The sequence below is a fragment of the Nothobranchius furzeri genome, chromosome 1 (genome assembly GCF_043380555.1).
Source record: "Nothobranchius furzeri strain GRZ-AD chromosome 1, NfurGRZ-RIMD1, whole genome shotgun sequence".
Taxonomy (NCBI): Eukaryota; Metazoa; Chordata; class Actinopteri; order Cyprinodontiformes; family Nothobranchiidae; genus Nothobranchius; species Nothobranchius furzeri.
The window spans coordinates 98563821-98589513 of NC_091741.1; the positions used below are offsets into that span (position 1 = coordinate 98563821).

The 25693-nt window shown below is 43.9% G+C and overlaps 3 protein-coding genes and 1 pseudogene across 3 annotated transcripts; all 4 read left to right on the plus strand.

The window, feature by feature from the left end:
• The first annotated feature begins 1390 nt into the window (after nucleotides 1-1390).
• Nucleotides 1391-2312, plus strand: LOC129160701 (L-threonyl-[L-threonyl-carrier protein] 4-chlorinase-like). Its single transcript, XM_054737701.2, has 4 exons — nucleotides 1391-1546; nucleotides 1681-1933; nucleotides 2011-2102; nucleotides 2179-2312. The coding sequence occupies exons 1-4, from the start codon at nucleotides 1429-1431 to the stop codon at nucleotides 2310-2312; spliced, it is 597 nt and encodes a 198-aa protein (XP_054593676.2). The 5' UTR covers nucleotides 1391-1428.
• LOC107372505 (uncharacterized) lies at nucleotides 2313-12917 on the plus strand (annotated as a pseudogene).
• Nucleotides 12918-20049: 7132 nt separating this feature from the next.
• Nucleotides 20050-21087, plus strand: LOC139070354 (cis-aconitate decarboxylase-like). The gene is made up of 2 exons (XM_070552451.1): nucleotides 20050-20310; nucleotides 20748-21087. Exons 1-2 carry the CDS (start codon nucleotides 20221-20223, stop codon nucleotides 20982-20984), a joined length of 327 nt encoding a protein of 108 aa, XP_070408552.1. The 5' UTR covers nucleotides 20050-20220; the 3' UTR covers nucleotides 20985-21087.
• A 466-nt stretch (nucleotides 21088-21553) lies between these two features.
• On the plus strand, nucleotides 21554-22429 carry LOC129156268 (cis-aconitate decarboxylase-like). Its single transcript, XM_070553532.1, has one exon. The coding sequence runs from the start codon at nucleotides 21554-21556 to the stop codon at nucleotides 22355-22357; it is 804 nt and encodes a 267-aa protein (XP_070409633.1). The 3' UTR covers nucleotides 22358-22429.
• Nucleotides 22430-25693: the final 3264 nt, after the last annotated feature.

Sequence of the window (25693 nt, forward strand, 5' to 3'; positions counted from 1 at the left end):
GCTCCTACGATCCAGGCGCTGGGGTCGGGGACTTCAGTACCTGGTGGATTGGGAGGGGTTTGGCCCTGAGGAACGTTCCTGGGTTCCCGCCAGGGACATCCTCGATGGGTCCCTCGTCCGCGACTTCCACCGGACCCATCCTGACCAGCCTGGTGGACCAGCTGGTGCCGGTCCTTGAGGGGGGGGTACTGTCATGATCCTGTTCCTGCCTAAGACCTGTTATCACAGCAGCCACAGCCCGCACCTCATCAAGCTCCAGCCAAGCGGTTTCCCCAGCAACCACAGTCAACTCACCATCCACATCATCCTACCACCTGTCTCTCATTAGCTCCTCATCAGCTCATCACATACACCTGCTCCTCCTGCTATATAACTCCCAGCCTGCTCTCCAACCGGTGCCAGATTATTGAACACGTTTCTGTTAGTAAATTCTCCAGCCTTTCACCCACCTTGACTCCACGGATCCGAACCTTGCCTCGTCCTCTGACCTGCCTGCTCCTCGTGCCCTCCTGTGATTACCGCTTTGCTCCCGACCACGTCTTTGGATTTCCCCTATTGGAGTTACTGCCCCTCTGACCTCCTGGCCCAGACCCTGCTCAGTCCTCGACCACGTCTCCGGATTCCCCTGTCGGATATTCAACCTCTCGGATCTTCTGGTAACGACCGCCTGTCTTCTGACCTAGCCTCTGCCTCTCCAGTCATCGCCCCTTTTCCCTCTTTAATAAACATTCTAAAACGTGTCATTCTGTGTTGGGTGTTTTTACGGGTCTGCCAGCTTGAGTTCATTACAAGCTGATTAAAACAAAAGATTTCTCGTTACCTGAGAGAACAAAAATGTTTGAATAGGCTCCACACACCAGAATGTTGTAACAATAGATACATCACTGCACGGATTCTCCTCTTCGATTCTGTCTTACTGGAAATATGTGACATGACTCCAGCTGGCATAAGAGCGGGCGTTTCCAGAGGATGCCGGCGAGTATAAAATCTGATCCTCGTGTGTTTGAGTCCAGACTCAGAACACGAGAAAAGACTGAGCAGACAGGTACGGACAGAACCAGCTGTTTTCTGCTGTCACTGTAGCCTAGAAGAAAAGTTTAGATTTGCACCTGAAAATACTCATTTCTATAGTTTTATCATGTTTTCTTTTTAAAAGGAACAACAGTTTTTATTTTGTGCGTGTGTTATAATTAAATGACAAGAAAGATTTAAAACAATTTAGTGACTTTTCCGTTATAATTAAATTCAGGGAGGTAGTGAGTGTTTTATTGGTCTTTTCTCAAAAACCAGTTGGGAAAATTGGGCATGGCAGGATTTATTGTTACATTTATGAGATAAAGACTGAATGTTTCCAAAACTGATCTTTTCTTTGTCTGATTAGTTATCTAAACAGTTGAGAGGCTTCAGCAGTGAGACGCTCTAACAAAGATGGCTGAACTCCAGCAGAGCTACAACCAGCAGGGTTTCCTGTCTCCTCTGTCCGTGCTGAATGAGATGGAGCTGAGGGAAGCCAGAGACGCCTTTGCTAAGCTGGAGGATGAATTTGGTGAGGAGGATGTACAAATCAGACATGCTGTAAAGAATTCCACATGCTGCAAATATTCAGGATTTATTTAGTACATTTTGTTCTGTCTGATCCATTTGTTCCAAACTGATTTTCTAACAAAACTGTCTATGCAGGTAAAGAGTACACTCAGTACAGCCTCCACAACGTTCACCTCCAGTATCCCTGGGTGATGAGCCTGACCAAACATCCCCGTATCCTGCAAGTGATCCAAGATGTCCTGGGCCTAGACGTCCTCCTGCTGGACTCTCGTTTCATCTGTAAATACCCGATTCTCAAACCAGCCAACATCCTGGAGAATGAAGGAAGTCCGACCAAGTCTGATGGGGAGAACGGTCTTCCTTACGTCGCCTGGCAACAGGATATGAGGTCCCGGTGACTCCAGTGAAAAAATAAATGTAAAAAGTGTCTTCACTGATTCTCAGTGTAAGCCTTTGGTTTTACAGGTATTGGGGAATTGCTGGTGGTCCGGTCCTCTCTGTGTGGCTCGCTCTTGATGACTCACAGAAGGAAAACGGAGCCCTTCAGGTTATTCCAGGTACTTCGTCTGAAGCTATAGCTTAACCCACAGTCCTAGTTAGCGCTTTGTCTCATGATCAGCTTTTTCACTGTAGGAAGCCACTGCTCTGGCATGCTACCCCATCGCCAAGCCACCCGCTCTGGAAACATGCTGTCGGTCAACCAGGAGATCCCAGAGGAGCTGGTTCAGGTGGAGGAGACTGTGTTCTGTCCTCTGAAAGCTGGATAGATGTCTGTGAGTTGTTGTTGCTGTAATCTAAAATAGTTCTAAAGACAATTACAACTTGATTCGTGATGACTTTTTTTTCCCACAGATTCATGATGGATTTCTTGTCCATGCAAGTGATCCCAACACGTCCCGGAGGAGGCGCTGTGGCTTTGTGATCCGTTATGTTCCCACTGTGCAAACCCCATTCAGGTGAGACTAATCTCTTCAGGGTGTTTTAGAACGTCTGACCTTCTTTATATAATCATGTTTCTGATTGGTTCTGCTGCTAGGATCCTGATCGACCCAGGAAGTTTCATGCAACAATGTTGGCTTGTGGAGAAGACCAGTTCAATCATTTCTCCAACAAAAGCTCATGAAGGATCAACCATGTGGCTGGCAGCAGTCGTTCATCAAAGTCTTTTCTGTGTTTATCACCATCTCATTGATTTAAGTTACTAACTATGATGATGAACTGAATTGTCTCTGAAACATATAAACAACCCTGCTGTTTTATGTGGTTGAAAAAGTAGCTTTGTTACAAACATAAAAGCACTTTCTTACATTTATAGTGGATCTTGTTTCATAACGTAAATAAGCCGTGAACATGCTTAGATGTGGAAAGTAAAATGTAACGTTTTCCAGGGGATTAAGAGGCATTACATTCAAGTGTTCAAGTAAATTATAATTTCTTTGTTAACCTCTGTATTTATTCATGACTGCTGGTGTTTTACCATGAGCACACAGAGCCTAGTGAAACACATATACTTTATATTAGATGATCTCAGTGACATTTAAAAGCTGTTTAATGTACTTAAAATAGTATTTGTTTCTGTATCTGTCTTTAATTCAATAAAAAGTACATGTATGTATAAAAAAGTACTCATTATGTCATAAAAAGCCAACAACTTAAACTAAATAAAATTTTAAGTCTTCATTTGAAATGGACTGAACTTACCTGTTATTTGAAGGTGTATCTAAACTTTACAGAAAGTTAAATCAATTTTACAAAATATATTTTATTAATATATTTTATTTATTGTATAATTTTTTATTATTACTTTTGTAAATGTGATCTAATTTTAACTGAAAATAAAAGCTGTTTTAAATGTGGTGGCGTACACTTCCAGGCTGTTTAACTATGAAACTTACAAATGACTCACTGACCAGTTTAATGTGAAAAATGTTCAGAGCTATTTTCTGTCCTTACTTTGCCCAGTTCAGAGTCACGGAGCTCATACCAGTATTAACCAGGAGAGAGACTAATAACACCTGAACAACAGGATAACACAGAGCTGACACAGAGACATGATCATAGATTAAATTAGACTCCTAATTACTCTAAAATACATGTTTTGGGACTGCAGGGAGGGAACTGAAAAAAAAAAAACATAGATGCAAAAATATGTTTACTGGAAAGTTCCCAGCAGAGATTTGAGCAGCTTCTTGTATCACACTGCCCCATCATAACCATTGTTCTGTTACAGTAATGGATGTTAATGTTGTTGCCTGCCAGTGTGTGTGTGTGTGTGTGCGCGCGCACCAGAAGTGAGCAAATCCTATGTTAAAAATGCCAGTTTCACAGCAGAAATAAATAGCCTGGTTAAAAAAAATCATTTTAGGCTTCATAGATATAGTTTGCACTGAACTGTGAGTATTAGCCCGATGTCCTCGGTCAGCTTACCTAGTTATGATTTCATTACTAAGCAGGCCAGAGGTGCCTTCACTTTAGAGGTTTTCTTGCTAAAAACGCCCGGGAAAACTCTGTTAGCTTTGGGTTAGCATGTAGCTAAGTACCGCTGATCTCTGACGGTGGAGTGTCTAAAAGCTAAATAACAGTGTTAAAAAGACAGGTGGTTATACATGATTAAAATGGAGATTTTCAATTAAAACAGACATCTAAAAAGCTCCCACACATGTTACAGAGGTCTACTGACCATACTCACAAATGTTTGGAGCTGAGAGGGAGCCTCTGGTCCCTCGTCTGTTTTAAAAGCCAAAAAGCATTATGGCTTTCTCCCATCTAAAACAGTTCAAACTAAAACCCTTAAAACACTAATGGAGCCAAAAATGAGACATGGCACAGATATGTGCAAATCAGATCAGACAAACACAAGCAGCCAGGCGACTCTTCCTCTGGCTTTCTCCGGTCTTCCACCTATATCTTGTTCTGTTACCAATAAATCACAGCAAACGTGTCTTTAGTGTACTGCATGATTAAGTCTAGAAGCATCCAAGGGCGTCAGTTTGTTTTCAGAATTGCTGGGGACAATAACCATACACTTGAGTGGGGTTTAAAAATTGCTGGGGACAATAAAGTAGGCTAGCACAGGGGTCGGCGGCTACTGAGCCGCATGTGGCTCTTCCATCCATCTGATGCGGCTCTCTGTGCTTGTATAATAATGAATGGATATTTAAATAAAAAGCTTTATATTTTACTGTTTTAATTTTACATCTGTATGCCAATTCTAAATGTAAATATTGTCTGCGTAAACCTGAACAGGTCCAACCCGGTCTTACTGTGAGACCGGCTTGACGTGTCACGCTTGTGCGTAATCATAGGCACTTCCTGAGCTGGAGGCTGTCAGAGTCTGGGCTTCTCCTCAGACGGTTCCTGGATGCGTCGCCACATTGGAGACAGGAACAAGCACTATTCAGCCAAAGTTTCATAATCAGGTGTGGCAGTGTGTATGTCCTGTCACAGTGTCCCGATAGATAATGCGCCCTGGCTATTTGGCCAAGGGGCTGTCCCTTCGGCTGACTGGTTATAGCGTATGACTCTCACCCGGGAGTCTGGGGATCGAATCCCGCCCGGGCCCTCGTTTCTCCACCTTGCCACATATTGACAGATAAACTAAAGGATGTTGGTTGTTTTGAAAGAATTACCCTGACGCACACTGATGCGCATGGATGAGCTGACATTTTAATCGTTAACGCACATCGCAGAGGTAACTTGATTCCCATCAGAGCTTTATACTGGACACTGTGTTCAGCGCGGCTCGGAGCGCCTACGGCGCACAGTGGGCTGAAGATCTAGAGGGGTTTGCAGCGCAGTGCAGAACCACAGCGCATGCCATAAGATTTCCTCCCACTGAAGCGGTCTGGAAACCCGGTCTCTCTGAGGGATGTGTCACTTGGAAAAATGCTCTTTTTATGAAATTATGAAACTTTGGATGAACAGCGCTTGTTCCCGTCTCTAATATGGAGACGCATGACACGTAGAGACATTTGATCACGCACAAAGTTTATGTGGAGCAGAAGCGGTCGGGCCACGGCAGGTGAAATGTTCCTAGACTACATGAAGTGAATTTGTTTAATTGTAACATTAATGTTACTGGACACGCTGGTCTGGTTGGTTAGACCAATGTTTGAAGTGGAAAACACACACACACACACACACACACACACACACACACACACACACACACACACACACACACACACACACACACACACACACACACACACACACACACACACACACACACACACACCAATTAAAATAATGCTGATAGTGTGGACTAGAAGACAGGTGATGGTTTACGTATTTAAATGATGATCAGGCTGCTGTAAAATGTAATCTCCATCCACATCCAGACACAATTATCCTCTATTCTTTCTCTATTTGCTCTGCTCTTGTCTGGGCTGACGTAGCTGATGGTGCGCGCGGCGCGCCTAACTAGCGGCTGTGATGCACATTTTACGCATTTGGAGAGGTGGGCGGGATGCTTTGCTTTTACTGGAAGATGGTCCACTTAACGCACGGGTGTAGACTACATATTAATGACAAATGAATGAAAATTAAACTGGGAGTTTTTACTTCATATTTTAGAAATAAAAATGACGGGGGAACACATTTATGACGTCTTTTTAAACGAAATTTCCCTAGCGCGACCTGCCTGCTTCACTTAAGTCACTGCTTATTAAGGTCCGTCCAAAATTACCGTGGCCCAAACCTCTGCAAATTGTTGTTCTTCGCTTTATCAAACTCAGACTTTGTACAGCTAATGTCATGATGTAAAATTATGAATTCAGTCGAGCTCTTCCGTCCCTCCCTCTCCTGCTCTCCTGGAAACCCGACATCGGCTGTCAGAAGCGGGAGGTGAAGAAGGAGATGAGGCAAACAGAGTGAGTGCGACATAAAGAAACCAGACTGGTGTGGAGGTGAGCAAAACAGCTGGAAAAGTGTGGGTGTTGAATCCCCCACGGGTGCGACGCCCATGCGAGCGACCGGTACCGGCTGCTGTCACCTGGTTGTGAGCAGCTCTCTGCTGTCTGAGGGTAGGCCCCGCCCACAACGCTGCGGCCGCTGTGGCTCCCAGTGTTTTCATTACTGTGGGAAACGGGTAATAATGGCTCTTTGATGGGAACAGGTTGCCGACCCCTGGTATAAGATCTGAGCTGGTAAAACAAAAATCCTCATCAGCAGGCTTTTTGGAAGTGGGGGGGACACAGCTGCTAATCACACATTTTGCCGGGGACATGTCCCCGGCGTCCCCGGTTAAAATGACGCCTATGGAAGCATCTGATGCCTTTTTTTTAGCCTTTTTCTGATTGTTTTTCAACAGCTGAACCAACCCTAACCCACACAATAATGTCTGTGTTGTTAGGCTCTCTCCTGCTGTTGGTGAACGGCTCTGCCAGCTCTCCTCTAAAATACTTCATCCCCCACACTTCCCTGGGGGTTTTGCTCCTCATCATCACAGTCCTTGTAGCTTATGCAGGTTTGTTTTGAAGGAGTTTCTGCTGACCAATGTGATTTACTTCCTGTTTCCAGCCTGCTAACTGGACTATCTCTCCCTCTTAGGTGTCCGTCACAGCCTGTCCCACGCCCAGCTGTTTTCCACTCTGTGTCTCACTGTCTCTGCTCTGTGGTGTGGCTCAGGTCTGATCTACATTCTGGTAGGACAGGGGGTGCTGCAGCTCACAGACCTGAAAGCCTCACTGGTTCCTGGTCTGGCAGCGTTTACTCTGGCCTTGTTCATCATAGGCAGTGTTGCACTCTTTGTGAAGAAACAGGTTCTGTTCCTCATAGCCGTCTGCATTTATTTAGCTTCTGCCCATCAAATCGCTGACCTGTGTGCTGCAGGGTTTGGAAAGTCTACCACTGCTGCAAACTACCTTCTTGTCTGTCTGGTGTGTGTTCACTTTGGATTTGGACGTCTTCTGTCCACAATCACTCAGGGTAAAGTGAGACCCCCAGGAGTTGCCCTGAAGCTGATAGCTGAGCTGAAAAGAGACCAGAACCAGAGGTGCAGTGATGTAGCAAGTGTAGGTTTGGTGATGAACTTGTTGTCTGCCTCTGTGTTGGCCTGTCCCCTGTCACGTGTTGTTCTCTTTTGGACTTGTCCCCATGCTGTGGACAGCTGGAGTCTTCCAGCTAAGCCTGTGTGTCCTCTTTTATCGCTCTTTGGACATACTGGCTGCTACTTTCTATGGTTTTACAGCCCTGCTGAGGTTTGCAGAGGGCTACAGTGCTTTGTTGTCCTGGTACTCCATCCAGCCTTTCTCTCCGCTTCCCTTTCCTGTTGTCTTTGCGGTGCTTTTCTCCACTCTGGCTCCGTTCAGCTGTCAAAAGAGCCTGCTGGTGGGCCTCTACCAGTTATTCTTTGTAGCCTATTGTATTTCCATTGCAGCACAGCCCAAAGGCTTCTTCCAATGAGGTACTCAGGGAGTGCAGGTTGCTATATTTGTAGCTACGTCTGGAATGCTGTTCATCACTGCATTCAACATGGTTTCCAGTACCAAGATTCCTGCAGGGCAGGGTGTGTTTAAGGCTTTAGTAACCAGTAGGGCTGGGCGATATGGCCAAAAAATAAAATCTCCGATTTTATTTGCTTTAATTCGATTTCCGATTTTTTCCGATTAACCCCCCCCCCCCCAGGAAAGGACACCAAGAAGTACAAACAGCAGACCACTTGAAGCTACTTTTGCTTTTATTTAATCAAAAGCAAAATGTGTAATGCTCTTCAGGGATGAATAGTGAATAACTGAAAACCCTCTTGGAATCAAAGTGCCAGGTGTGTTTTGAGTCATACTTTGTTGTATGACTGAAATGAGACAAACATTCCCATTAGAGTAACACCATTTTCTCAAACATTAACAATACATTCAAATACAGGTAAAACTAAACCAACCCAAACAGTGCGACAACTAACAGGGATAAATGCATCTTACTTTTCAATCCAAAAACAGAAAAAAATTATCTGTCTTTAACTTGTATTTACGGTAAATGATTTACTTTGCATATAATTTTAAATAAAAACATAAGTGCAAAACTTCTTTCTTGGGTAAAATACTAATGTAAACAAAAATTTAGAGTACAAAAATTGCAAAATAAATAATACGTCAACTCCAACTGAAACTGATAAAGTGCCAACGTTGGTAAAAAAATATATAACTTTAACAAACGATTTGTGTCCCTGAATGTAGAAACAGGAGAAAAATCACATTTTGGTTGAGCTGCTGAACATGAGATCTGTGCTTAAGTTTCCGTCAATAACATTTACACATTTTTGGCAAGGAAAATCAGCCTGTCCACTGCCTCTGGCATGAGGCAAGCTCGGCTGAGTGTGACAACTCCCCCTGCCACACTGAATAGCCTCTCAGATGGGGCACTTGTTGCAGGGATACTGAGGTATTTCTTGGCCAGGTGACTGAGCCTTGAGAATTTTGATTTGTTGCTCTTCCACCATTGCAGTGGATCAGTGTCAGGATCTACCTCTGGCATGAGCAGATAAGTTGCAAGTTCAGTCTCTATTTTAGTCTCTTCTGACTGGTCAGGGCCAGGGGTTTGGCACACTCTTCTTGAAGAAAGCTGCTAAGTTCTTTTTCCTCTTGGGATTTGGCTGAGGCCTTGCCTCTTGGTCCACCTGCACAACTGGACCAGGCTGTGGTGTGCTTTTGTCAGTGGGGAAAGACAGAAGTTCACTGACAGCTCTTCTTTTGATTTGCTCCACCTTGTCTGGGTCGATGTAGGATGTCCGGAATCTTGGATCCATCAGAGAGGCCATGTCCAGCAGTTCATCTTTGACAGGATCGCTGTATTTGTTAACAAGGTATCACAGTATGTTGCTTTTGATTGTTTTGGTAAGCTCTGTGTCGTTGTCCTCAGGCTGCAAAATACTTGTTTTGAACAGATGGATAACAGGCTTGATGTATGAGACACTAACATACATTTCCCCTGATAAAGCATCTGTAAAATCTTGGAGCGCTTTAACCGCCTTGTTTACTGACTCCAAAACCTCGATGTCTTGCCAAGAGGGCACGAGATGGCGGCTTTTAACTTCAGACCCCAGGACACGGGCAATAGCCTTCTCCTGTTCCAGGAATCGCTCGATCATCTTTTGGCAGGAGCCCCACCTGGTTGGAGATTCTACTATAAGCTGATGAGGGGGGAGGCCCAGCTCTGACTGAGCTAAACCCAGCTCTCTTCTTTTCTTCCAACTGTAGGAAAAAGCAGCAACTATCTTCTTGCAAACTCCAATGGCTCGGTCTATGCGGTGATCCTTAACACCATTCTCTGTATGATAAAGAATAAAACACAAAGACATACATCACTATTGGGGACTTGAATAAACAACTACATCCACCTAAAAATGATTTCTTCTGTATGTCTTCTTATGTATGAACACAGTAACTCCTGCAGTTGTTACACTGAATATTTGTTTGGTGTATATTATTTTTATGTTTTAATCCATGGGCAGAACTTTGCAGTAGCACAGTTATAAATAAGCACAAATAATATTAACATATTTAGAAGAAAGAGTATTCAAAAGGACACATGATTAATATTCTGTGCCATTAGGAACTGAATTTGAATTACTCCAGGTTGAAATACAATTTTCAGTTTCAGAAGCAAATTTAAATAAGCTAAACTGAACCTGAGGGGAGGGGGGTGAAAGTGAGTGTTTGGAGGCTCAATTTGCAGTAGAATAAAATACACTTTCAAACCGAATTAATCCATTTTCATAATACAAAACTCAATTTAATGACAATCATTTCCAAACTTAACTTTGAACTTTACCCTCTCAACAGGAAATCTTTATTCAACTTTCCAGTGTCAAACTGGTAGCATTTATGTTTACCTGCCGCTCCTGCAGTGTCACACTCTAAAACCTCCGGGCGGAACACAAACAATATCAATGCGATTTCCATTGCTACAGTAGTGAAAGACGAGCGTCATCCAGCTTGGCTGTGGTTTGATGTGCGCTGTCGAAATGTAATATTTTATTTTACTTATTGTCAAACTTACCGATAGCGTTATGTAGTTTGTGTCCAAAGCACTGGAGGTTTGGCCATCCGTTCACTTTCAGGGCTTTAATCATGTTGGTCCCGCTGTCAGTCGTCATGCAGGATAGACGGTTCTCAGACAGGTTCCAGCAGTCAAGAGCGTCTCTCAGTCCTTTGGCGATAAGTTCACCGGTGTGGTCCTCGGGAAAGTATGACGTTTGGAGGGAAATGCTACGTAAATCCCACGCATTGTTAATGAAATGCAACGTTAAACTCATATACGGCTGCATTGTTCGACTGCTCCACATGTCGGTTGTTGCCGAAAAAAAGGACAGCTCCTCCAGTTCTCTGCCAACTTTTTGCGTGTGTTTCTGTACAGCTGCGGCAAGACTACTTCACTGAAATACTTTCGGCTGGGTAGCTCATACCTGGGATCCAATGTTTTCATCAAATTTATAAACCCCGTCTTATCCATGGTATATATGGGTACCATGTCTTTTGCTATGTACAAAGCGACCGCGTCGGTGATTGTAGTCCACTGGGCCCCTTTCTTGTCATATGCGGTCCCCTGTGCGAACGATTCGGCTACAGTTAGCTGTTTTTTAGCCACTGGCTCTTGGTCACTGCGGCTCTGTTCGTCTCGGAGAGACTGGCATTTTTCGTGTTCGGCTGGATGCCTCTGTTTAAGATGTTGAAACAAGTTAGTGGTGCTGCTGCCTTTGATTGCGACGGGTTTTAGACATAGGTTGCAGCGTGGGGTCTCTTGTTTTATGTCTGTTACAGCAAACCCATACCAGTTCCAAACAACAGATGATTTTATCCCTTTCTTCGGAACAAACTTCCCACTCTCACCGCCGTCACCGGTCGCCATGTGGTCGCTTGCTGTCTGTTGTTTTGTGTGTTATCGCTCGCTCGTGGGTGAGGAACCTGATGCTACGGGACCTCCGGAGGGCCAAAAAGGCGCCGTTACAAAAAACTCAATTTACCTACTTTATGAATCGCCCGCAAAAAATAATTTGAATTAATTCATTTGATCGATTTTTCGCCCAGCCCTAGTAAGCAGGATGGGGAAACTCACGCCCAAAGCTCTTGATAAAGAGCGACATGAACCTCGCCCGGGCTACTCCAAATATGCAGATGCAGAGGTGTTGGGTCATGCCTGCAATGCTCTGGCTGCTTTTGCCATCACAGCCACAGTTGGTGGCAGAACTCCTCAGTCTGAGCTGGTTCTGCCCTGGGTGGTGGTGGCTGGTGGGGTTCTGCAGCTCCTGTGTGGCTCGGTAGCATTCGCTCGGGGTAAAACCTTTGAGAGTACTGTCTTTATTCTATACGGGGTCATGTGGACAGTTTGGGGGCTGACACAATATGGAGGTCTGTACGGTGAAACTAGAGGCTTTAATGTGGCTGTTGGGATCATCAGCTTCATGTTGTTTAACCTTCTGGTGACAAATTCAGCACTGTTTCTAAATGTAGCCTGGTTGGAGTAAGCATTCACCTTCCAGCTCATCCTCATGAGCCAACCGACACCGTCTATGTGCTGGTAGCAGCCTGCAACAGGCCTGATGCAGTCACCAGAGCTTACAAGTACGTTTCCATCTTCTTGACCGATGATGGTTGTCTGCATTCTTTGTTCCAGGAGATGCTGCCATACACACAGGGACTCCACAAAGCAATCAGAAACCCAGACTTTGCAGAGGCTACACATCTCATTAATCAGATAAATCCTTGAGCATTTATTACTGCACATCTTAGAATAAAAGAAGCTAAAACAGCAGAACCATCAGTGAAAAATCATATTTGGTTCTCTCAGGTGTGACCTATTGCTGTAACCTCAGCCAACCCCACTGGCGAGGCAGACACTACTCATCATAACCAGGTTCACGCCAAACTGGGAGACAAGGTAAGGGAATGATTTAGTGTTCATAAAAAAGCAGGAAATAAAGATTTGTTGGACTTTTTGTGAGGTACTTTGATGTTTCTTTGGATGTAGGTGGATGGAGTGTTGTGTGATGGACCGCCTCTAAAAAACATTGCATCTACTTCGTCGACTGCACAAAGATTGATACTGGGAACATTGGTTTCTTCAGAGTGGGTCTGATTCCTAAATCCAAGGTATTCTAAATACAATCAGTTCTCTTCATTCAATGTAAAATTGTTATTTTTTATTGAGTGTGTTCATCCAGGTTTTACTTTTTTTGACTTGATTTCAAGGTTCTTCAGATATTCGAAGAGGTTCGTAATCACCACAGAAGGGAACAGACAAATCCAGGGTTCGTACGTGACGAGTTCCTTCCACAAATGGAAGAGGATCAACATCCTGGTGACAGCACGACAGAATCAGAGAGAGGATCGGAAACCCAACCTAATGTGAACAGTGAACAAAGTCCAAATGTATAAAGTTACTTTCACCAGCTTGTTTTGGAGCTGATTGAAGCCAGTGACAGTGTTCAACGTAACAATTCTATGTAGCCCATATACTGCTGTAAAACAACCTGAAGGGACATTTAAATGTAGGCAAATACTAGATTCACTCAGTCTGAAGCACTTAAAGTTTTGGGTAAAGTTATTGGTTTGCATTTGACACATTTTAATACTTTTTATGCATGTTTTCCTCTCCCTGGGCTGCCACCTTACCATGGTGGAGGGGTTTGAGTGTCTCAATGATCCTTGGAGCTAAGTAGTCCGAGGCTTTCTGCCTCTGGTAGGGTCACCCATGGCAAACAGGTCCTAGGTGAGGGACAGACAAAGAGCAGCCCGAAGACCTCTTATGATGAATTATATAAATGGAGACCGTGTTCTCTCGCCCGGACGTGGGTCACCGGGGCCCCCCTCTGGAGCCAGGCCTGGAGGTGGGGCCCGCTGGCGAGCGCCTGGTGACCGGGTTTTCACCCATGGAGCCCGGCCGGGCAGAGCCCAAAAAGGAAACGTGGATCCCCCTTCCCATGGGCTCACCACTCGTGGGAGGGGCCAAAGGGGTCGGGTGCAGACGCAGTGTGTGACGGGTGGTAGTCGAGGGCAGGGACCTTGGCGGTCTGATCCTCGGCTACAGAAGCTGGCTCTTTGCACATGGAATGTAACTTCTTTGGTGGGGAAGGAGCCTGAGTTGGTGTGTGAGGTTGAGAGGTTCTGACTAGATATAGTCAGACTCACCTCAACGCATGGTTCTGGCTCTGGAACCAGTTTCCTTGAGAGGGGTTGGACTTTCTACCACTCTGGAGTTGCTCCCACTGAGAAGCGCCGAGCAGGGGTGGATGAGATCCGCCCGGAGTTCCCTAAGGCTCTGGATGTTGTGGGGCTGGGTTGGCTGACCCGGCTCTGCAATATCGCGTGGACATCGGAGGCAGTCACACTGGACTGGCAGACCGGGGTGGTGGTCCCCTTATTTAAAAAAGGGGGACCGCAGGTTGTGTTCCAACTACAGGGGGATCACACACCTGAGCCTTCCTGGTAAGGTCTATTCAGGGGTTCTGGAGAGGAGGGTCTGTCGGATTGTTGAACCTCAGATTCAGGAGGAGCAATGTGGTTTTCGTTCTGGCTGTGGAACTCTGGACCAGCTTTATACCCTTAGGAGAATCCTGGGGGGTGCGTGGAAATTTGCCCAACCAGTCTACATGTGTTTTGTGGATTTGGAGGAGGCGTTTGACCGCGTCCCTTGGGGGGCCCTGTGGGAGGTACTCTGGGAGTATGGGGTACCAGGCCCTCTGATACGGGCTGTTAGGTCCCTGTATGACCGATATCAGAGCTTGGTCCGCATAGCCGGCAGTAAGTCGGGCTCGTTCCCAGTGAGAGTTGGACTCCGCCAAGGCTTCCCTTTGTCACAGATTCTGTTCATAACCTTTATGGACAGGATTTCTAGGCGCAGCCAAGGTGTGGAGGGCATCTGTTTTGGTGGCCTGAGGATCTGCTTTTTCAGATGATGTGGTCCTGTTGGCTTCATCAGAAAGTAATCTTCAGCTTTCGCTGGAGCGGTTCGCAGCCGAGTGTGTGCGACTCCGCAGCACAGCCTGACCAAGGTTACACACACACATGTAGACAGAACAGATACAGGCAGACCACGAGAGCAGCCATAACTGTGCTCATTTCAATTAGATGAAAAGGGGATTACATGAGGATAAATTGGGGGAGGGAAAACAGGCATACAAGAGTTACACCCAGCAGAGCGCAGCTTTACTATGCAAAAAACGCCTCAAACATATGAGCACGAACATCAACAGTTCACAACATGAGACACCGATAGGAAGGCGGGGGGGGGGGGGGGGGGGGGGGGGGGCTGGGATCCTGTTTCCCCAGCGATAGCAGCCCTGTATGGCGCTCATCCACTGTAGCCACAGGTGGGAGGGAGATCTTGGGAGGAATGCAGAGCAATTTGACACCTGCAGGTTGATGACCTCGCCAGGCTGAAGTCCACCAATGTGAAGGCGGGGGGGGGGGGGGGGGGGGGGGGTATGGGTTTTCACAGCATCTGTCTGCATTCCTTCGTGGGGTTTGTTGTTGGCATCTCAAGGCTGCCATGGCGTCAGATTCGGATAACAAGACTTTGTTTGGGTCAGGCTGAGATAATTTTCCTCTCTGCCTTCAGTCTGTAACTGATCATTCAAGTCCTCCAGTGAAGCCAATTTAAATTTTAAACATCTCCACACCGTCCAGTGACCCTCTCCGAGATGACATCCATTTGTGCACTAACTTCGGTATCGCAGCTAGAAAATTGTCCAGCTTGCGATTCACCTCGAGTAGCATCCCAGTCTGTGAGGTCTCCAAAAGGACGGTGCTCTTCGTGGGTGTGGGTCGCCCTCCAATCGCTCCTGTCTTCCCAAATTTCCAGAAAACCAGATATCCTCCCACTCCAATCAGAAGAAATCCAGTGATCATCAGGCCAGACATCCACCCGTCTTCAACGTCCTCAATAGAAATCCAGGAGAGCCATACGATCTTCCACTCTTTCCAGGAATCCATCATATATCCTGCTGGGTGTGTCCCTTGTGGGCAAGTGGGAGCCCCCTGCTCCGTTCTAATCGTTGAAAAATCTTATCAATTGCGTTGAATGACCAATTTATCAAATCCATTCCTAAAAAATAGGGTGTTTCAGAAGAAGTGCAGAGAAGCATTCTGTGGGCAGACAGGACAAAGAGCCTTGGGAAAAAAGATGAGGGAGGAAAATAAGAAGCATGTGTTCTCTGCGACTGCTGGAAAAGAAAGTGAATATATATATTCCAAGAAAGAAAAGAAAAGATATATATATATATAATGTCACATAGCATTCATGGACTTGTCAATCTTGACTCACGACAGGGAAGGCTGTTGTTGGTTTAGGGTCCAGGAAACAGCAGACAATGTGTCCAAAGATCTAAGCTAACCGTTAGCATTAGCTACTTCAGGCCAATCCTCAACTCTGATGTGGCTCATTTCTACTTCCTGAAACTGTTCCAGAGTTCTGTTTCCCCAGAGTACGACTTACAAGGCCTTGATTCCTTCCAGAGACCACTGCAAATGTATTGATTAAACAAGGGATCCCCATCTTTAAAGAGCTCATAATAAAATTAGATGGTTGAATTGTTTCAGAGTTCTTGAGCTGCTAATGACCTCTGACAAATAACTAGATGCTTTCAAGTGCTTAATTAGCAATTGTTCAAAAATATATCTATTTATGTCAAGCTTTTAAACACCATCGTTGTTATTGATTTATCTGAAGATCTGAATAAAGATGTATTGAGGGAGAGAATGCATTCATCTAGAAAACATTTAGTAATTATTTAAAGATGCAAGCCTTAATACATTTTAATTATTTTTATTGCACAAATTAATTAATGCACGAGAGAGCTTCAATGCAGAAACCACACAAAGACATTCTTTCTGTTTTACAATGAGTTCAAACATTATAAATTAAAAAACATAACTATTTATTTACAGATTCAAAGTGTTTGTGTTGATATATTTTGAAAATAAATATAACAATAAATATATAAATAGTCTAAAACATTATGGAGTTCATGCAGTTTAAGATGACTTTTGAATTAGCTATCTATCTATGCATCCACTAAGACACAAAAGTTACATCCATATAAACACACATTTTTAGTTTTCTTTTTCCCTCTTTTGCTGTTTGTCAGTATGAAAAGCAAAGCACAGCTTGGGTTAGACAAGTTGACTTGAACGTGATCAGCCAGGTAGACAGTCTTCGCTAAGAGACAATCAAATCATGGAGTTCTTCAGTCTGTCAAAGATCTGTTGGACTTTGATAGCAGGGACACAGCCTTCTCTCACAATGGTGATGACTCCTGAACGAAGGTTAGAAGAGCTTCAGTTAGAAATTTGACCTTAAACAGCCCCAGTAGGAAGAAATCATGGCCCCTTACCTTCATCAATCCTCAGGCAGTTGACCACAGTTGAAGCAACTACTTCATTCGAGTCACCATCACAAAGTACTCCTTGGATCTTGTGTCCCAGTCGACTGCAGCAAAAGAAGCAGTTTGAAACAGTAATTAGTGTATGGTGCTAAAAGTTTTAGAGATGTGTTGTTTGTTAGTTTGCATTAAACTTCTTTGAGGAGACTCTTACTTAATGACCATGCTGTGGTGGGTGCTGTCTGATTCTCCACTGGGATTGGCTGATGTTATGGCCAGGGGTCCAGTGATGTCACATAGGTGGCAGGTCACGGTGTGGTCTGGGACACGGATCATGATGCTGTCTCTGGTACCAACACGGTCATAAGCAGGTCCAACTCCTACAGAAATGAGGTTAAAGTTCACGTAAAAACTGAATACTGATACAGAATTCTGCCACTCAACATTCAAACACTCTACACTGCTGACCTAGTCTGTAAAGCCAGTCTCCTTTGCTGACAATGCAGCTGATGCCTCCAGGATACACATTCCTCATGAACTCCCACAGCAGAGGGCTGAAAGGAGGCCTGGCTGCAACCAGCTGTTCCACACTGAAGATGCAAATGCATATAGGCTTCTCTGCAGGTCTGTCCTGCAAAAGGTCCAATTCAACAAGATGGTGACTTCATGAAAATGTATATTGCTGTTAAACAAGCTTCCTCTATCTTCTTACTTTAATGTTGTAGATTTTTTCTATCGCCTGAGGATTCTTGCAGGAAGCAGCCAGAGCGTACACAGTATCTGTGGGAATACCACACACACCCCCGTCCTCGAGAAGTCGAGCTATCTTCAACAGACCGCTGGTGAGACGCGAGCTAGCCACCGGACAGGACGGCTCGTCACAAGCTTCCTGTTTCACTTTTTCCTAAAACAAAACACACACATTTTTATTAATTATTCACGCTGATTCTTAAAGGTAGGCCAATCTAAACTTCAGTCATTACCTTTATTATGGAAGGACCCATTGGGATCACTCTTTGTGAGAAGATGCAGTTCATCAGTGAAGCCAAGGTGCCATAAAAGCAAATGATGGATACCAATGCAAGCATGGCAACTGCAATACATCGTTTCTGGATGTTAGACTTGATTTGTTCTGATGAGAGTCAGTATCGTAAATACATAAAGTTTATAACAGGCGGTTTTAACTCACTTTCAAGTTGGTATGGAAGTCTGTGCAGGGTGGAGAGAAGGAAGCAGACAAGAACAACCTCCATGATTGTTGTTAGAAACAACAGAACCACGTTCCTATAAGCAGCTAATAGAAGAAACAAAAGTACAAAATTATGAATGAATAAAAATTGTGAATTCCAGCGCTGAAAGCAGATACTAGACCTTACCAATCAGCATGAGGAAGGCATTATTGACCAGTAAAGCAACGCTTCCAGCTGTGAATCCATAGGCTGCCTGGAGTGTTAACATTCCTAACACTCCTGGTTCTCTGTAGAAACTGGCAGGAAACCTATCTGCTGCCATGGTGTTTCTGTAGACAATCCAAACATATGATAAAAGTCTAAAATGGTAATCGTCAACAACAACATTAATATAAGAATTTTTAAAGGAACCAATGAAAGATTGAGCATAATATAATATAATATAATATAATATAATATAATATAATTTAATATAATATAATATAATATAATATAATATAATATAATATAATATAATATAATATAATATAATATAATATAATATAATATAAGACGGTCCTTGCCTGTCATAAGTAGGCTGAGCCACTCTTGTCATGTAACTAATGTAAAAGTCATTTATTACGACGCTCCTCTAACAGGCTCTCTGAAGAGGAAGAATTTTTTCTAAATGAAAACAATTTTATCAATAGAATAATACCCCTAACATTACTGTTATTTTCATATTGTTGAAAAACTACAGGATATTGCAATAATAGTTTTAATATTTATAAATAAACTCTTGTCAGGGAGCATCCTTTATGCAGATTTAGGTCTGATTCAATCTACAAAGCAGAGTATATAATAATCTAGCTATAGGTTTAAGGATTTCTGATGGGTGACATGCAGAAACAAAATATTTACTCCTGTCAGCAATAAAAGAAAGAACAAAGTTTTACCTGTTGAAGTTGTTCAGACTGATGGAAAGCTGAGTTGTGCTGAAGGAGGGACGAAGGTTTGCCTTAAATATGATCTGTTTGTGTAAAGGAGGAGTTACTGAGAATTCCCCACTCTGTCACACAGCAGCATACTTACAGGTGACATCACTGCCTTTCACTTTACACAAAAGTGGCGTTTCCTCCTTCTTTCTCCTTCCTCCCCCTCAAGGCTATTGATGATGGTGAACGTTACACCACAGATAATGACCCGGGTGGAAAAGCCTCATTCTGATGTGATGCAGGATTGCAAAAGGAACCTGCCCTTCCTGCTCCTTTGGTGTTTCCGGTCATTGTAAGTCCTGGACTATATAAGGCAGGTGGATTTTCAGCCACAAAAGCATCAGCATCCTTCACTGCTCAGCTGCTGCATCCAAGAGAAACAAGAAACAAGATCATTGTGACAGAAAGTTGAAGACATGTTCTCCACGCTACAGGTAAGATTACAGACATATTTATGCTTTTAGTCAGTTTTCAGACTCTAAAAGTGATGGTTTTAAGTCCTTTTCAAATAAAGAAGTCATAAAAATATCAAAAGTAGAGGTTTGTAGTGCGGCCAAGGCAGGGAACTATAAAATAACTCCTGCTAAATGTTGAGGAGAACACTCATGCTGGGAAACACCTGTTACACCTCTACACTGGCTCTTTCAAACACAAACATTAGATTAAAGACGTGAACAAGTAAATGCAGGAACTCATCAGCCTGTAGTCATCCTGAGATGTGAAAAATAACTGAAATGCTTTGTTCTGATTTATGTTTTGTCCCAAAGAAAACCATCAGACCAGTGCGGGCTGCCAGAAGACTGCATAACACTGCAGTGGAGGGTAAACAGATATGCTGACTTTGATTAAAAATAATAATAATAACCTTAATTAATAACCTTTATTAAACAACTTTATCTTTTCATTCCTGCAGTCCAGAAGCACCCAGCCCCAGAAGATACGGTCACAGCCAGTTTTGGGAAGTTCATCAGTGAAATAAAGCCTCAGCATTTGTCTCCGGTTGTGCTCCATCGCAGCAAAAGGATGGTGCTGGACAGCATCGGGGTCGGACTGATAGGGAGCAGGACAGATGTGTTTGAGCTGGCTCTTCAGTTCTGCCAGGTGAGGCAAAGTGAAAGTCTGAGTCAGGTCCAACCCAAATGTGTCCAGAACAGATGAGTGAATGTAGGGTTGTTTCTGTGTTTGTTCTTAGCACATGTATGCTCCGGATCACATCAGCTCTGTGTACGGACGCAGAGGGATCAGACTCTCCCCAACACTGGCAGCTTTCGTTAATGGAGTAGCGGTGAGAAACATAAGTGGAAAACAACCATATATAAATAACCACATAAACATCAGTGGAAACATTTTGTATAAACAGCTTTTCTCAGCTGTTGGTGCAGCGTGGCTCCCAAAGACAACAGGGTTAGGATATAGAAATAAAATCAGCTGAGCTGGCCTTAAAGTTTCCCATCAAATATTTCCAAAGAAGCTACTTTCTTCCCCCTCGATGGCTGGATTTAGGAATGAAAGTCATTTTTCTTTTGAAAACACACCAGGAACAGAATACATGTCAGTGTTCACTTCAGAAAAAAAAACATAAAGAAGTGGATCATTCAGACACGGCACAGGCAAGGTGTTCATAGCTGGGTTCTGATCTAGTTATGATCCTCACAGAAAAAGTTATTATTCTGACTCCTTTCAGCTTCAGTATGATGAGACACAAACTCTGGTTGCTTCCAGACTCATTCCATGGACTTTGACGACACGTGGCATCCAGCCACTCATCCCTCAGGAGCTGTTCTCCCAGCTTTGTTTGCTCTCAGTGACATGATGCCGGCTAACAGCAAACCAAGCGGTCTGGACTTCTTACTGGCCTTCAATGTCGGCATTGAGATCCAGGGCCGTCTGATGAGGTTCTCTAATGAAGCACGCAGCATTCCCAAGAGGTCAGTGCCTCACAGCACAAGTCAAGCTTGAACCAGAAAGTCTGGTTTTAGCACGATCTTCATGAACACGTTCGTTTAAAGACGTCCTTGTTTGACTGTGCTGATCTCAGCACTGAGGTGTAAGAGGCCGTTTTAGTGATGTCAGTGTAATGATGCTTACTGTAGGAACAGCAGGGGCTCTTGGTGTAACGTTAACAGAATTAGCACAAACCAAACCCTTCATCTGGTGGGTGTTTTAGAAACTCAGGTGACCTGAAACGAGTCAAATCAATTCATCTTGTTCTAAAGATTCAACCAATAGAAACGTTCTTAAGTGGTGATGCAGATCAGTGATTGTTTCAGTTACAACAGAATAAATGTCCTAACTGAACTGTGTGTGTGTGTGTGTGTGTGTGTGTGTGTGTGTTTGTGTGTGTGTGTGTGTGTGTGTGTGTGTGTGTGTGTGTGTGTGTGTGTGTGTGTGTGTGTGTGAACAGGTTCCATCCTCCCACTGTGGTGGGTCCTATAGGAAGTGCAGCAGCCTGTTCTCGTCTCCTGTCTCTGGATCCGTCTCAGTGCAGTCATGCCTTGGCTATAGCAGCTTCTCTAGCTGGAGCGCCGATGGCTAATGCTGCCACTCAGTCCAAGCCCCTTCACATCGGCAACGCCTCTCGTTTGGGGCTTGAAGCTGCTCTGCTGGCCTCCAGAGGCCTAGAGGCCAGTCCTCTGGTCTTGGATGCTGTTCCAGGAGTGGCGGGCTTCAGCGCCTTTTATGAAGATTATGTTCCTCAGCCTTTAGAGTCACCTGATGGTGGTGGACATGTGTTCCTGTTAGAGGAGCAGGACATGGCTTTTAAGCGTTTTCCTGCCCATCTGGGGATGCACTGGGTGGCTGATGCTGCAGCTGCGGTCCATGAGCTCCTTGTGGGACATGGTCTAGGACAGGTGTCCCCACATCAGGTCCAGGACATCCTGCTCAGGGTCCCCCAGTCTAAATACATCAACAGGCCTTTTCCCGAGTCAGAGCACGAGGCACGCCACTCCTTCCAGTTTAACGCCTGCAGCGCTCTGCTGGACGGTGAGGTGACCGTGCAGTCCTTCAGCCCGCCCGCCATGAGCCGCCCAGAGCTGCACTTCCTGCTAAGCCGTGTTCGCATGGAGCATCCTGAGGACAACCCCGCCAATTTCAACCGCATGTACGGAGAAGTCCAGGTGACTCTAGTTGGAGGAGACATCCTGAAGGGCCGCTGTGACACCTTCTACGGCCACTGGCGCAACCCGCTGACAAACGAGAGCCTGAGCAAGAAGTTCAGAACCAACGCAGAGGTGGTGCTTCCATCAGAGAAGGTGGAGCGGCTGGTGGAGGTGGTGGAGGAGATGGACAGGCTGGATGATTGTGGAGCTCTTCTCTCACAGCTGCAGTGATCAATAACACTGAACAATAAAGCAACAATCCTTCAGCATAGAAATAAGAATAATATTATTTTTATATTAATGTTCTTAAATGATCTGCTTAATGTAGACTGGAAATAAACACATTGTCATGTTTTTCCTCTGGAGTTTACCTCAAGCTGATGTTTCCTCTATTGTTCAATATTGTCTTTTGGTATTGAATTCTGTTTTTATCGTAACAAAATTCAGATAAAAACATGACTCGTGTGAGTCATATTTATTGTTTAATGCCTGTTTTTATATTAATATTGTTAATCTAAGAAAATGTGTTTCTTGCAACCTTTTCTCAAAATGTGTACATAATAAAGTGTTTCAAACATGTAAAACACATGGTCATAAAGTCACCTGTGTGTGTGTGTGTGTGTGTGTGTGTGTGTGTGTGCGCGTGTGTGTGTGTGTGTGTGTGTGTGTGTGTGTGTGTGTGTGTGTGTGTGTGTGTGTGTGTGTGTGTGTGTGTGTGTGCTCTGTCTTCTCAATCTCCAGTGGTTCATGGCGGATGGCTCCAGGATTCTTTACAAATTGAATCCTGTTACATAAAAAATTGGATAACTCAAAACTTTCTGCTTTTAAATCAAGACTGAAGTTCTCATTTTTGGACCGGAACTTCAGAAAAGGAAATTGTTTAGCCAATTATCTGACCTGAACAGCATTAAATTAGTCTCAGAGAACAAAGTAAGGAACCTTAGTGTCTTCGACCAGGACTCTCACGTTAAACTGGTTTGTAGGATTTCCTTTTTTCACCTTTGGAATATTGTTAAGATTAGATGCATCCTTTCCAGGAGTGATGCTGAAAAACTAGTTCATGTATTTATTACATCAAGACTGGTTTACTGTAATTCATTACTCTCAGGAAGTCCACAGAATGTAGTTAAAAGTCTTCAGCTTGTCCAAAATGCTGCAGCTGGAGCACAATAAACTTTATTGTATTCATCCTAGTGGATCTATAATTAAACGGATAAACTAGTATTAGCACATCCAACGTCAAGGAAAGCAAAAAGCCATTATCAGGAGAGGGAGAATGTTTTAGTGGTTAGCAGCAGTGTGCTAGTCGATGGCCCCCTCCATGAGGCCACCACAGCTCAGCAGAATGTCGTTGTAGCTTCTTCTGGGGAGAAAAACACTTACAGAGAAAATTAAGTTAACAGCTGAAATTGCAGAAAATAGTACAGTTAAAGAGCAGACTGTAGAAGAAAGCAGTAGAGTGTGAAAAGTGGTCAGTGTATCCTCCAGCAGTCTAAGCCTATAGCAGCATAACTACAGAGATAACTCTGGATAATCTATCCTATTTAGATGGAGGCATGTTGGAGTCAGGGCAAGGGAGAGCCGTCTTTACCGACTGAACACTCCACCTCCCTGTACTCCCCCACTTTTCCAGATTTAGCCTAACATCAGATTTTAACCATAGGCCCTATCAAATAAAAATGTTTTAAGCCTATTCTTAAAAGTAGACAAAGTGTCTGCCTCACGGACTAAAGCTGGGAGCTGGTTCCACAGGAGAGGAGCCTGATAACTAAAAGATCTGCCTCCCATACTAATTTGAGATATTCTGGGTACCACCAGTAGACCTGCAGTCTGAGAGCGAAGTGCTCGGTTAGGAACGTATGGAACAATCAGATCACTGATGTATGATGGAGCTTGATTATTAAGAGCTTTATATGTGAGAAGGAGGATCTTAAAATCTATTCTGAATTTAACAGGTAGCCAATGTAGGGAAGCTAAGACAGGAGAGATATGATCTCTCTTTTTAATTCTCATCAGAACTCTAGCTGCAGCATTTTGGACAAGCTGAAGACTTTTAACTACATTCTGTGGACTTCCTGAGGGTAATGAATTACAGTAAACCAGTCTTGATGTAATAAATACATGAACTAGTTTTTCAGCATCACTCCTGGAAAGGATGCATCTAATCTTAGCAATATTCCGAAGGTGGAAAAAGGAAATCCTACAAACTTGTGAAACCTGGGATTTGAATGACATATCCTGGTCAAAGATAACACCAAGGTTCCTTACTTTTTTCTCGGAGATTAATGTAATGCCATTCAGGTCAGGCGATTGGTTAAGCAATTTCCTTTTCTGGATTTCTGGTCCAAAGATGAGAACTTCCGTCTTGTCTTGATTTAAAAGCAAGAAGTTTAGAGTCATCCAACTTTTTATGTCCTCAAGACAAGCCTGTAATCCACCCATCCGATTAGGTTCATCAGGGTTAATGGATAAATATAGCTGAGTGTCGTCAGCATAACAGTGGAAGTTTATCCCATGCTGTCTAATGATTTTACCAATTGGGAGCATATATATAGTTAAAATAATTGGTCCAAGCACTGAACCCTGTGGTACTCCGCAAGTAACCCTGGAGTATGAAGACGATTTGTCATGTACATTTACAAAATGAAATCTGTCAGACAGGTAGGATTTAAACCAGCCTAGCGCTGTTCCTTTGATCCCTACAACATGTTCAAGTCTTTCCAAAAGAACATTGTGATCAACTGTGTCAAAGGCAGCACTGAGATCTAACAAGACTAGAACAGACACAAGATTCTTATCTGAGGCCATGAGAATATCATGTGTAATTCTCACTAATGCAGTTTCAGTGCTGTGGTACTCTCTAAAACCAGACTGAAATTCCCCAAACAGAGCATTGGTGTTTAAATGCTCACATACTTGGATGGCCACTATTTTCTCCAGGACTTTGGATAAAAATGGAAGGTTAGATATTGGTCAATAATTCATTGGGTCATCTGGATCCAAAGAAGGCTTCTTAAGTGAAGGTTTGATTACAGCAACCTTGAAATCTTGTGGTACATACCCATTTACTAAGGATAGAATGATTATATCTAGAATTGGGGCAGTAACCAAAGGAAATGCATCTTTAAATAATTTGGTTGGGATTGGATCCAAAATGCAAGTTGAAGGTTTAGATGAAGCTAATATTTTTGATAACTCTGAAAGCTCAACTGGATCAAAACGGTTCAAGCACAGATGAGGTTCTACAGTCACCTCTGATGCTGCCTCACTTACTGAGGAAGAAGAAATCGCATTAGGGAGGATGCTAAAGATTTTGTTTCTAATAGAATGAATTTTACTTGTAAAAAAATCCCATGAAGTCATTGCTGCTGAGGACTAAGGGAATAGATGGCTCAGAGCTATGATTCTGTGTGTTATGACCTCTGTGTTCCTGGGCTCCATTTTAACCACCGCACCAAGGACAGCTCCTTGCTCCGGCCCCGCTGTGACAGGATCAGCACCATGGAGAGAGGCACGCTGAGCCGCACCCTTCCTGCTGGCCCGCTGCCACCAGCTGGAAGCAATCCA